Source organism: Schistocerca americana, chromosome 4 (assembly GCF_021461395.2).
Source record: "Schistocerca americana isolate TAMUIC-IGC-003095 chromosome 4, iqSchAmer2.1, whole genome shotgun sequence".
NCBI classification, from domain to species: Eukaryota; Metazoa; Arthropoda; class Insecta; order Orthoptera; family Acrididae; genus Schistocerca; species Schistocerca americana.
Window position 1 is genome coordinate 241301205 of NC_060122.1, and position 14560 is coordinate 241315764.

The window sequence follows — 14560 nt, forward strand, 5'->3', positions numbered from 1 at the left end:
AACAGACACACAGAACTACAAGCCTACGAGGTATGTGAGAAAAGTAATGACATTGGTTTTTTATCTACCAAAGTTTTTATTTCTTTCAAACAGCAATATTATCCCCTTCAAAGCAGTACCCTTCAACAGCTATACATCGTTGGAGGCATTGTTCCCTGTCTTAGTGGCAATGCTGAAAGGCTTCAGCTGATATGGTCTTTTAACATGTCAGTCACATTCTTCTGAACGTTCTCCAGAGACCCAAAATGACATACTTTTAATACATTTTTCAATTCTGGACAAAGAAGAAAGTCAAAAGGACGCACATCAGGTGAATAGGGAGTCTGTGGAACAACAGGAATGCCTTTGGAGGCCAAACGTTCCATGATGGAAATGGGCGAGTGACACGGGGCGTTGCCTGCAATATCTGGTATCACTCGATTCATCCTTTTCCTCAGCATTTCAAAGACTTTGTAAAACACTTGGTTGACAGTTTGTCCTGGAGGAACAAATTCTTTACACACAATACCTCTCCTGTCAAAAAAGCATATCAGCATTGATTTGTTATGAATTCATCACCTGTGATCACATGATGGAAACATTCATGGTCATCGGCAATCCTCTCAAGAAGATGAATGCCCATATTTCTTCGATTGTCCTTCTGCTCAGTTATGAGATTTTTCAGCACACAATTTTGGCATAAATCTTTCACGTGTGCAAAACTTTGGTCAAAATTTGATGTATGGTGAAAATGCTTTAGTTTAACAGGTCACCCATCATTCTTATTTTTAAACATCGGTCTGATCTCAGAAGAGCTCACACACATTCACCATTTCTGTCAGCTTTTGAAGTTGAAGGTCTGCCTGAAAGAGATTCATCTTCAATGTCTTTTTGGCATTCCAAAAATGATTTGTGCCAATGAAAAACTTGTGCTCTTGATAAGGAATGTTCCCCAAAGGCCTTTTTCAACTTTTCAAAGGTCACCTACTCGCACATTACCCAAGTTAAACACAAAACATGGTGGTATAACATTGCTCTAAAATTTGCTGTTCTATTTTTGTAAAGCACAACAAAGACACAACCTCACTGATGGCATTCTCAAAAATCATGTGATAACTGTATGGAGCTGAAACTCAGACTGAGCATCTGAAAGGAATGAACACAGCAATCTACACAAGCAGAACACCACGGCATTGCAAGATCGCTCACACTTTTCTCACACACCTTGTACATATCTGACTTAAGTCATCTATTTTACAGTTTTGAAATACATTTTCTGCTTGCATGTTACAATATTTATGGAGACCAAAAATCACCTCTGTATGAAACAACATGAGTTCCCAAAGAAACAAGTGTGTGCAAGCCAGGTCACTCTGCTTGATCAGCTTGTTATGTCAGGAGGAGAGAAGTCAATTGTCTAATGGCTATATGAGTTCAGGCACCACAGACACTTCCCTTGAACATGACCAGTAGGAAACTCAACAAACTGCTACAAGACTACTCTGCAACTCGGCTGATGTTGTTGTTGTTGTTGTTGTTGTCTTCAGTCCTGAGACTGGTTTGATGCAGCTCTCCATGCTACCCTATCCTGTGCAAGCTTCTTCATCTCCCAGTACTTACTGCAACCTACATCCTTCTGAATCTGCTTAGTATATTCATTTCTTGGTCTCCCTCTATGATTTCTACCCTCCACGCTGCCCTTCAATGCTAAATTTGTGATCCCTTGATGCCTCAGAACATGTCCTACCAACCGGTCCCTTCTTCTTGTCAAGTTGTGCCACAAACTCCTCTTCTCCCCAATTCTATTCAATACCTCCTCATTAGTTATATGATCTACCCATATAATCTTCAGCATGCTTCTGTAGCACCACATTTCAAAAACTTCTATTCTCTTCTTGTCTAAACTACGTATCGTCCACGTTTAACTTCCATATGTGCCTACACTCCATACAAATACTTTCAGAAATGACTTCCTGACACTTAAATCTATACTCGATGTTAACAAATTTCTCTTCAGAAACGCTTTCCTTGACGTTGCCAGTCTACATTTTATATCCTCTCTACTTTGACCATCATCAGTTATTTTGCTCCCCAAATACCAAAACTTCTTTACTACTTTAAGTGTCTCATTTCCTAATCTAATTCCCTCAGCATCACTTAATTCGACTACATTCCATTATCCTTGTTTTGCTTTTGTTGATGTTCATCTTATATCCTCCTTTCAAGACACTGTCCATTCCGTTCAACTGCTCTTCCAAGTCCTTTGCTGTCTCTGACAGAATTACAATGTCATCGGCAAACCTCAACGTTTTTATTTCTTCTCCATGGACTTTAATACCTACTCCGAATTTTTCTTTTGTTCCCTTTACTGCTTGCTCAATATACAGATTGAATAACATCGGGGACAGGCTACAACCCTGTCTCACTCCCTTCCCAACCACTGCTTCCCTTTCATGCCCCTCGACTCTTATAATTGCCATCTGGTTTCTGCACAAATTGTAAATAGCCTTTTGCTCCCTGTATTTTACCCCTGCCACCTTTAGAATTTGAAAGAGAGTATTCCAGTCAACATTGTCAAAAGCTTTCTCTAAGTCTACAAATGCTAGAAATGAGGTTTGCCTTTCCTTAATCTATTTTCTAAGATAAGTCATAGGGTCAGTATTGCCTCACGTCTTCCAACATTTCTGCAGAATCCAAACTGATCTTCCCCGAGGTCGGCTTCTACCAGTTTTTCCATTAATCTGTAAAGAATTCGCGTTAGTATTTTGCAGCTGTGACTTACTAAACTGATAGTTCGGTAATTTTCACATTTGTCAACACCTGCTTTCTTCGGGATTGGAATTATTATATTCTTCTTGAAGTCTGAGGGTATTTTACCTGTCTCATACATCTTGCTCACCAGATGGTAGAGTTTTGTCAGGACTGGCTCTCCCAAGGCTGTCAGTAGTTCCAATGGAATGTTGTCTACTCCCGGGGCCTTGTTTCGACTCAGGTCTTTCAGTGCTCTGTCAAACTCTTCACACAGTATTGTATCTCCCATTTCATCTTCATCTACATCCTCTTCCATTTCCATAATATTGTCCTCAAGTACATCGCTCTTGTATAGACCCTCTATATACTCCTTCCACCTTTCTGCTTTCCCTTCTTTGCTTAGAACTGGGTTTCCATCTGAGCTCTTGATATTCATAAAAGTGGCTCTCTTTTCTCCAAAGAAGACTTCAGAAAGCCAATACCATGCTTTGGCCCCATAAAGGACTTAGTTATTTCCCAACTCACATTTAAGTGCACACTGATCCTGTAATACTAAAAACAAAATTAAATTTTTTGTTAATTCAGTGTCCCTATCACAATATTTTATATTAAATATATTCATTTCCTGCCCATGAGTAAAGCAACCTTAAGGCAATCTTAGTGGTAGAACACCACACAGTATAATAAAAAAGTATATGATATCTGCTTCTCACTGTCTTAGGCTTTCTCAATTTGTCCATTAAGTTTTATCCTCAATACTAGAAAGTAAGAGTACCACATCTTAAAGAATGAAACAGCCTCCCTTCCATACCCTTCCTGCCTTCCTGCTCCTCAATTAAGGAAGCATTAATCCTTACTTAAAGAATCAATAATTCGTTTCAAACACACTGACAGTTAACTACAACTGAGGTCTAGTGAGACCTTTATTTGTATAATATTGGTTTTTCCAATCATTTATATTACATATTTCATCAGTATAATGCATTAATTAGGAAACAGCACCATACATACTTGTATCTTCCCAAGAAACTGTCTGCTAAAATGGCTCCAACCAATGGAACTACGTAGCATAGCATTATGAATACATGATATATAACTGTGGAAGTATTTTCATCAAATAGTAAGTTATTCCTCAGATACAGCGACAATATTGCTGAAAACAATAACTTACGTCAATAAATAAGCAGTAGTCTTTGGCTTATTAATTTTAACACATACAATGTGCAGTATAAAACAAAGTGTGATAATTAAGACATGATGATATGATAAAGAATTAGAAAAGATATGGCTTTAGGAAGCAAGTGAACTAATTCAAAACATCATAAAGTAGTAGGATCCCAGAGCCTTAAAGTGTACAATCCTACATTGGAGAGAGTAATCTCTTCTTGCCATACATTTTCTTTATTGGCTTAAACAATAATTGTCTTATGTATGACAAAATAAGGTAACTGGATAGTTAAAAAAATCTGCTCACCAAGTGGCGGCAGAACACACACATAAAAGATTGTAATTATGCATGCTTTCAGAGGCAGTGTCTGCTTCTTCAAGCAGAAGAGTTGAAGGGGAATGAAAAGGGGTGAAGCAAAGAACTGGAGAGGTCTGGAAAAAGGGATAAATTTCAGGAAAGTCACCCAGAACCCCGGGTGAAGGGGGACTTATCGGACAGGATAGGAAGGAAAGACTGATTGTTGGGGACTGCACCGGATGAGATTAGAAAACTCGAGAGCTTAAAGGTGGAAGACAGGGTAATATGCAAGACAGAGATTACTGCTTAAACATCGTGCACAAGTTAATAAGAGTGAAAATTAAGTGCATTGAACATAACAGAAGAGGGAGGTGGGCAGTGAAAAATAGACAGGTCAGAAAATGGAAGATATAGAAAACTAAAATGGAGTGAAGAAAGGAGTACCATAGTTAGTTTCTGTGAGCAAATGCTGACGTGGAAGAAATTAGTGTAACTTGAGGCTTGGTGGGTGTCCACAACCAATGATATGTTGTAACACTAGTTCCCACTTGCGGAGTTCTGAAAAACTGGTGTTTGGGGGAAGAATGCAGATGGTGCGTGTGAAGAAACAGGCACCGAGGTCACGACTGTCATGTTGTAGAATATGCTCTGCAACAGGATATTGCGCGTTGCCAGTATACAGTCTCTGCCTATGCTCTTTCATCCTAACTGATAATGTGGTGGTAGTCATGTCAATGTAAGAGGCTGGACAGTGTTCACACAACAGTTGGTATATGACGTGTTGTTTCACACGTCTCCCTTGGATATTATATGTTTTGCCAACTACAGGGCTGGTATAGGTGGTAGTAGGAGGGTGCACATGGCACGTCTTTCAGCAGGGATGGTCACAGGGGTAGGATAGATATGGGTGCAGAAGGTGCATAGGGACTGACAAGAATATTGTGGAGATTTGGAGGGTGACAAAAAGCTATTCTAGGTGTGGTTGGCAAAATCACTAGAATAGCTTTTTGTCACCCTCTCAACCTCTGCGAAATTCTTGCCAGACCCTATGCACCTTCTGAACCTATCTCCCTACCCTATGACTCCCACCCCTGTGACCACCCCCACAGTAAGACTTGCCCTAAGTTCTCAGAGGTTCATGCCACTCCAATACTGCATATTTTGTTTATTCACGCGACCAGACAAATGAAAATGTGCTTCGTCGCTGAAGAACACTAAGGCATCATGAGGCAGCTCATCGATCAAGGCTTCACGTGCATTTTTTTGTGAAACAAAATCATTTGGATGAAGTGTGTGCACCACTGATAGTTTATATGAATGAAATTTCAACTCTTCATGAAGAATTCGTCTCACTGTGCATTCAGAAATTGCAAGGGGCAGCTGCATGTTTGTGTGCAGATCGCTTAGGGGAATTCAAAATTGACATCTTTGCCCTTGAGGGAATATGGAATAGTTGTAGGTAAACAACTAGAATTCTCTCATATACAGATTTATTCACACTTAGCGTCTACACAGATACAAGTCCGGAGGCTAATTGCCGTTAGCGTCCAACATGCTCTCCAAAGCCCTCTCCTCAAAGATAGCACACTTAAGCACAGAACAAATATCGATTTTTATGGCACTCTACGCCACATAGCCCCCACCCCCACCCCCTACCCCGCGCAGTATGGAGTACGTCCCTGTGAATGGGGGGAGGTGAGAAGTTAGGAAGGTAACGCACAGTTCTTCTGCGTCAGGCAGAAGCAGTCGACTGGTAGGAGACTGGGGGGTGAATCCCGGTATATCGACGGTGAAGTCAGCAAGCGACGCCGGCGGCTGAAGACGACGTCCCGTCCTGGAGTGAAGGTGTAGCACTTCGTCAGCCGGCAGGCGGAGAATCACCTTGCCAGAAGGCCTAACAAAGGCACGCAAATTGCCACACGCAGCACTTCTGCTCAATTTAAAGCGGCGCACCACACGAGATTCTGCACTTCCTCCCTCAATATTGTCACACGCAAGTACCACACACACTGTATCGCCATCTACGACAACAGATAATTTATGTATGTCATCAGGGTGCACATGTGTTGTGAATTCTTGGATGGCACCTGTACGAGCAATGGTAGGTAGGCAGGGAGGTGTGGGAAAGCCATGGCAGGGGGAAGCATCTGCTAAGAGGGGGGTGGCAGGTGCACTAGACTGTGCAGGAGACAACCTTGGGCGATCAGCTGACAGACGAGGGAGCGTGACCGAAGGCAACAAGGAGCCAGTGTGGGTTGAATGGCATGACAAAGAGCTGTGACACGAAGATGGTAACACGATGGTAGAATCCGAGTGGTTGGCAGTTCGACTGCGAGGGCTGTGAGGAGTGAAGCCCCGAAAAGATTGGTCACTCGAATTAGATGAACGCGGAGAAGGAGCAGTGCTCGGCAGAGAAACATGCTGTGGAAAATCAATACCCAAATGCATGGTGTGGGAAGATGGATGGCCGCTCGAAGCAGGAGTGGGAGAAATAGGGGCAGAATCAGGGAGGTTCACCTGAGACTCAATGAAAGCTGGTTTCACTCGGTTGAGTGAGACCGTGGTAACAGAGTCTTTTATGAGGAGATCCATGTTATTCTCAGAGCGTTTGACGACCTTGTAAGGACCTGTGTAGGGCGAATGAAGCGGGGCTTTGACTGAGTCGTCTCTGAGAAACACGTACTCACAAGAGTCTAGCGTGCGCGGTACGTACACCCGCGGAGGTGTATGAGCAGCCAGAGGTGGCGGCTGAATTTTGCTGCAGTGCAAGCGCACCCGCTCGAGAAGTGAAGGGAGTTAAGAGGGCTGTGGAAGTGGGGTCGGAGTGACTAATTCTCCAGGCAAAACCAGAGGTTGCCATATACAAACTCGGCTACGGACCCCTTGAGGTCTTCCTTGAAAGTCGCACGAAGGCCAAGAAGCACGAAGGGCAGTGCCTCTGTCCATAGTGAGTCATGGCAACGCAGGGCAGACTTCAGGGTGCGATGCCATCACTCGGCAAGCCCATTGCTTTGGGGGTGGTATGCAGAAGTATGAATTTTGACAATACCACACATTTTACATAAGTCAGAGAAAACTGAAGACTCGAATTGTCGCCCCTGGTCAGTGGTGAGGTAAACAGGTGAGCCAAATCTAGAGATCCATGAATCTAAGAATGCTCGACTTACTGTCTCAGAGGTAATGTTCGGAATAGGCACAGCCTCAGCCCACCGAGTCATACTGTCAATAGCTGTAAACAAGTAACGGAAACCCTCGGAGGGGGGCAAAGGGCCTACGAGGTCGACATGAACATGGTGAAACCGGCCTGGAGGTTGGGCAAAACAGCCAAGGGGTGGAGAAGTGTGCCTGGAAACTTTGTTCTGTTGACGCACCATGCATGCCCTTGCCCAAGACTGACAGTCACGGCGCTTGTTTCTCCAGGCAAACCGTTCAGCTACCAGACGGGTGCAGGCTTTGACACCGGGGTGTGCTAATGTGTGTAGTTTGTCAAAGACCTGGCGTTGAAGGGGCTTAGGAATGAATGGCCGCAACGTACCAGTCGATTCATCACACCACACTAAGTCAGATATGCCAGGGAAAGTAGAGTGTACCGGTTGGAGAGAGGAGCTGTGGTCTGAAATTAACTGCATGGTACCGGGGTCTGCCAATTGCAACCGAGGTAGGTCCATTAAGTCAATTAAGGTTGTGACAGCACCAACATGCGAGAGAAAATCAGCGACCACATTGTCCGCTCCTCGGATGTAGCGAATGTCATTTGTAAATTGCAAGATGTAATCGATGTGACGAAAGCGTCGTGGGGGCGGATCAGCCGCAGGATTTTTTATGGCAGGAACCAACGGCTTGTGATCAGTGAGCACATAGAAATCTCGTCCCTCAACATCAGTTCTGAAGTGTCTTATGGCCTCGTAAACTGCAAGTAGTTCTCTGTCGAATGCTGAGTATTTCTTCTGCGCGTTGTTTAGCTTTTTTGAGAAAAACTGCAGGGGGGTCGTAACATCGTTGTATGTCTGACTCAGTACTGCGCCGATAGCATTGTCACTAGCGTCAGTAGTGATAAACATTGTGGCATCCGCCCGTGGGTGAGCAATAGTGACAGCGGAGGCCAACAGCTGTTTGAGTTCATTAAATGCCTTGTCCATGTCTGGTGTCCATGGTACCTGGCGGGTGCCAGAAGTTTGTGGACCAGCGAGAGCATCTGTGAGAGGAGCCTGCACCGCAGAAGCGGCTGGCAAATGTTTCCGGTCATAATTAACTGTTCCAATGAACCTGCGTAATTCCCTGTAGGTCTGAGGGCGTAGCATCTCGAGAACAGGCTTGATCTTGTCCTGTGGTGGTGTCAGACTGTCCGATGACACAACATAACTTAGGAATTTGACAGATGACTGGTGCAATTGAGTCTTTTTATTGTTCCGTTCAATACCAGCGGCTGCTAAAATATCTGTCACGACTTGAACACGCCCCTCACTCTGTTCTAAAGTAGAAGCAAAAACCAATATGTCGTCCATATATGCGAAACAAAAGTCTAGATGGGATAAAGTTTGATTGATGAAACGCTGCCACGTTTGGGGTGCATTTTTCAACCCAAACGGCATAAATGTGTATTGGAACAGCCTGAAGGGAGTGGTTATGGCAGTCTTTTCAATGTCCTCTGGAGCCATAGGAATCTGATGAAATGCGTGCTCACAGTCCAAAACAGAGAAGTACTTTGCACCTGCGAGCGCATGATTGAAGTCTGCAATGTGTGGGACCGGATATTTATCAATGATGGTGCGGGCATTTAAACGCCTATAGTCTCCGACCATACGCCAAGTACCATCTTTCTTTTGGTCAAACAGGATAGGACTAGCCCAGCAACCGGAAGAAGGTTCAGTTATTCCCTTTTGTAACAGATCATCCAATTGTTCTTTTGCAATTTTCATAAATTCCGGCTTGAGGCGGCGTGGACGTCGCGATATGGGCGGCCCATCGGTTAGACGTAACCGATGAACTGTGCCGTTAGTGACTACTGCAATACGTGGCGCGGCACGATAGTCAGATGTCCGTGAAGCGGAGCAGGCAGTGGCGGACGGGCCAAGCTGTGGCGCTGAGGGCACGGAAGTACAGGTGTGCCACCCGCTCGTAGGCTGCGTAAAGGCCGCACACGTGTTAACATAGGCGAGGTTGGTACACTGGTTCTTGGTAGCGGGCCGTGCCGCTACGAGCGCTGTAGGCACGAGTGAGCGTGGCCGGGCAGCAGATGGCCGTAGTTCATTGCCACAAGCTTGGCAAGTTAATTTTCCATTCGGAAAGCAAGGAGCATGAGCACTCGGGCATACCCTATCATTACAAAAGGGGGTGCTGACACAGTTTACAGAGTTCACAACATTGTCGTTAACGTGCACGGGCACGAGAACACCAGATTGGCACGGACTGACCTTGTCTGTAGCCGATGAGTCGTCTGCTTGTAGTGCCACGAGGCGTTGTTGTGTGGAGGCCAACTCGTGGTGTATGTCGCGGAGATGCAGCAGCATTTCCATACGTTCCATCCGCAACTTAGAAGACTTGGCGCACTCCACTAGCCACTTGTTTGTCCAAGATTGCAGCTCCAAGGATAGGTTTACACACTTCTTAGCACAGCACACATGTTTGGTGTTAGCCGAACTGTCACTCGGCGAAGCGAAAGGAATATGTTTGTTAAGGGAGGGGTACAACACAGTATTTTGCACAAAATCTAGTGACAACTGATAGTGCTTGAGGAAATCAATTCCGAGAATAGGTTCCTCAATTGACACTAGAAACATCCACTCCAGGTTGCACTCGGGCGAAAGTTTCACTGTATAGAAAGTGGAACCCGAACACTGTAGGGTAGACAAGTTCACTGCACGAAGTACCGTTTTGTGTGGTTGCACTTTATTGGTTGCTAGGCGAACCGGCAGCAAAGAGACGTCTGCGTCAGTGTCTACCAGAAAACATACACCTGATCGTAAATCGCGAACATAGACTCGACCACACTTACTGTTATTTTCCGAAACGGAGTGCAACGTGGGATGGTGCCCGTAGTTTACATCGCAGGAGGTGGCACCGCAGCCTACCTGCGGTTGGAGTTTGGGTAAGAACACGGTGACTGGCATTTGCGAGCTTGCGCCCCGAATCTCGCGTGGAAGAAACAGTAAGGTTGGGTGGGCCTGTGCCCTTGTGGGTAGTTGCTAGGTGACGGAGTATGTGCCCCAGAGTCTTCCACAGAGGCCAATGCACTGTCGTTGCGAGGAGTTGAAGGTGCAGGCAGGGCGACTAGTTTAAAAAACTTGTTATCAGCAGCACCAGGCAAGGGCGTGGCGTCAGAAAGCGTCTTAGTGCTGTCACGTCCAGAATGCAGCGCACGGAGCTCATGTTGCCTGGCGGAGTATGCTCTGTCGGCGGCGCGTAAATGTTCATTTACTGGCCTATCTTCATACGCAGAGATTGCAGTCTGGACAGGCAAAGGCAGCTTTTCAGTCCAAATTTCTGCGAGCGTGTCATCAGGCATAACTTGCTCATCGACGAGAAGACGGATGCACCGCCACAGCTGGGACGGAGACCTGTCGCCGAGACGCTCTTCGTAGATGAGCTGTCGCACATTTTCTCTCCTGGTTTTAGAGACGCGCTCCAGTATCGTTTGTTTCGCCACAGCACACTTCCCTGCTAGGGGGGCTGCTTTGACCAGATCATAAATTAAATCGACGCGGTCGTGAAGATGGTTCATGACGCAGGCGAAGCGTGCGTCATCGTCCAAAGCACAGACATTGAATGTTTGCTCAACCAGGTTAAACCAGAACTCCAGGTGAGCGGGTTTGAAATCTGGTAATTTTGGAAGATTCGGCACTGCAGTCACTGCGGAGGTGCGCCTATTACTTCGGACGGAAGTAGAGCATGCAGAAGATTGCCAGTCCGGATTATTGGTGCGGGAATCGCGAAATTCACTTGACGCCAAGGGGGCGGCTGAGAAGCGACGGACGCTCAAACAGTGTGAGGATCGTAGTCAAAATGTGCATTCTCATTGACGTGGTAGCTTGGAGAGAAGCCACAAGTGCTTAAGTACGCCGGTGAATGTCCGTTATGCACACAGTATTCACTCGACCATGAGTGGTGGGGCTGGTTGTAGATGTCGGAGTAATTACTATCCAGCACAGAATTGTTGACCTGATTAGAAGCAACACAAGGATCCCACACACGTCCACTAGGATGCACACTCGGTGTGATATTTGCTGTTTGGCGAGCATTGAACACCTGTTGACTAGCCGGCGCGGAAGGATACACATGTGGCGGGAACTGATTCGAGTTTGAATTTACTACTGGATTTTCCAAAGTAGCAAAACCTCGCTCGACGCCAAGAACTGTATTGAATTGTGTGTTCGACACAGGAGTAGAAATGTTCCGACCAACACTCTGTGGAGAACACGTGGGAAGGTCCAGGCTAACAAAGCCAGAGTCCATAACCGTTGGCCGTTGGAAGAAACTGGCGGCACTCGATGAATTCCACTGCATGTTCTGGCTGAAGGATTCCGAAGATTCTTGCGGCATGTCCACTACGACGGCAGGAGTGCTGGAGAGATGTTGCTGGAATCCGGGCGGCGGTGAATGCTGAAAGGCCATTGTCTGGAGCTGAACAAAGGCCCTCACGATCGCGGAGAAACCCGACGCGGTAGGCGTGTAAGTAACCTTCAGGCGGTAACTCGGACGCGTATTACACAAAAACGGGGTCACCAGTGACTTACTCTCATATACAGATTTATTCACACTTAGCGTCTACACAGATACAAGTCCGGAGGCTAACTGCCGTTAGCGTCCAACATGCTCTCCAAAGCCCTCTCCTCAAAGATAGCACACTTACGCACAGAACAAATATCGATTTTTATGGTGCTCTACGCCACACCCTCTTGATATTTTCAGGCGTTCTGGTGGTTCTTGAAGGTCCTGGTTTCTTTTTCTGCACACTTCCAGTATCCATAAAGGTGTCTGCCCACATAACAGCTAATTGCTCATCAGGAACACAACCTGCAGGCATGATGTTGAACTGTTTCAACAAAAAATGCACAGTCCTCTCTTGCCCACTGCATGATCACTACTAAACTAACCCTAAAAAAAAAGTTAAGGCTTGCACTTTTGATTGCACTGAAACCCACACAACAATGAGTAACAGCAGCTGTGTGCCGCGTGTTTCAAATAAGGAAGTTACCGCGCTGCACCCTGTACTATCAAAGGGAGAGCCACCAGCAAAACGACATGTCATATACCAACTGTTATGTAAACACTGTTCAGCCCTTTACATCAGCATGACTACCACCAAATTATCAGTTAGGATGAAAGGGCATAGGCAGAGGGTGTATACTTGCAACAAACAATCTCCTCCAGAGTGAGATTTTCACTCTGCAGTGGAGTGTGCGCGGATGTGAAACTTCCTGGCAGATTAAAATTGTGTGCCAGACCGAGACTCCAACTCGGGACCTTTGTCTTTCACAGGCAAGTGCTCTACCATCTGAGCTACCCAAGCATGACTCACGACCCATCCTCACAGCCCCAATTCTGCCAGTACCTCACCTCCTACCTTCTAAACTTCACGGAAGCTCTTCTGTAAAACTTGCAGAACTAGCTTCCTTAGAAGTTTGGCAGGTAGGAGATGAGGTACTGGCGGAATTGGGGCTGTGAGGATGGCTCATGAGTCAAGCTTGGGTAGCTCAGATGGCATAGCACTTGTTCGTGAAATACAAGGGTCCTGAGTTCGAGTTCCAGCACAGTGTTTTAATCTGCCAGGAAGTTTCACATCAGCACAAACTCCGCTGCAGAGTGCAAATCTCATTCTGGAAATATTACCCAGGCTGTGGCTAAACCATGTCTCTGCAATATCCTTTCTTCCAGGAGTGCTAGTTCTGCAAGTTTTGCAGAAGAGCTTCTATGAAGTTTGGAAGGTAGGAGATGAGGTACTGGTGGAATTGTGGATGTGAGGATGGGTCGTGAGTCGTGCTTGGGTAACTCAGATGGTAGAGCTCTTGCCAATCTGTCAGGAAGTTTCACACAATATCCTGTTGCAGAGCATGCTCTACAACATGACAGTCATGACCCCAGTGCCTGTTTCACCACACGCACACATACACACACACACACACACACACACACACACACACACACATTGATTCTTCCTCCAAAACACCAGTTTCTCAGAACTCCACAATTGAGAACTAACGTTACAACATGTCATTGGTTCTCACCACCCACATGGCCTCAATTTACATTAATTTCTTCTGCCTCAGCATTTATTCCCAGTGGCTACTCCTTTCTTCACACCATTTTAGTTTTGTACATCTTCCATTTTCTGATTCATTTATTTCTCAACCCCCCCCCCCCCCCCCCCCTCCTCTGTTACGTGCACTGTGCTTAGCTTTTCACTCTATTAACTTGTGCACGATGTTTAAGCAGTAATCTCTTTCTTGCATATTACCTTGTCGTCCACATTTTAAGCTCTCAGGTTTTCAAATCTCATCTGGTGTAGTCCCCAACAATCAGTCTTTCCTTCTCATACTGTCAGTAAGTCTCCCCTCACCCGTGGTTCTGTGTGACTTTCCCGAAATCTTCCTCTTTTCCTAAACCTCTCCAGTCCTTTTCCTTCACCCCTTTTCCTTCTCCTTCAACACTTCTGGCTGAAGAAGGAGCCAATGGCTCTGAAAACTTGCCTAATTATAACCTTTTATGTGTGTGTTCTGCCGTCACTTGGTGAGTAGATTTTTTTTAGCTATCCAATTAAATTATTTTTTCAAAAATTGATTATTCTCATTGTTAAATTATCATATGGATGCTCTTCAGTACAGTGCATATCAACACTGTCATCACACTTCTTACCACTAAGTCTAAATAAGGCTTGTTTGATGCTCTCCATGGTGTCTGGTAGACTGACACTAGGAGAACGATAATCTTAAGAACAGTTCCTCATTGGCAGATAAGTTAGATATATATACATACAGTTCCACTCTTTTAAGGTAGCAATGCTATGCAAAATGTACTGTATTGTGTTTTTTATTAATATACCATGCATGTACTCTCATATATCATGCATATCATTAAAACAGCACACATTTTTGTACAGAAGCATGCAAGTATTTACAAGAACATCATTGCCATAAGGTGGTGATAATAAGCCCAGAACACCACATGCTGGCTTTACAAATTTTATGCATATCTGTGGGGTGACAGCCTTCTTTACCCACTCATCTGTGTCACACTACTGGGACAGTTTTTTTTACAGCTCACCTCCCCTGCCCACCACATCCCTCCTAACTCAGGATTCACTTGACAACACAACGAGATACCAGTAGTATTAACAGTACCAGTCATTGTCTTTTTTGATAATCTGTG

At 45.2% G+C, this 14560-nt stretch overlaps 1 protein-coding gene across 1 annotated transcript in view; it reads right to left on the reverse strand.

Annotated features, from left to right (window-relative positions):
• The window catches only part of LOC124613376 (peptide transporter family 1-like), a 189164-nt gene that overhangs the window by 135038 nt on the left and 39566 nt on the right, over positions 1-14560 (reverse strand). Inside the window, exon 4 of the mRNA XM_047142077.1 lies at positions 3742-3883. Coding sequence (XP_046998033.1) covers positions 3742-3883 — 142 coding nt within the window. The remainder of the gene's footprint in view (positions 1-3741; positions 3884-14560) is intronic.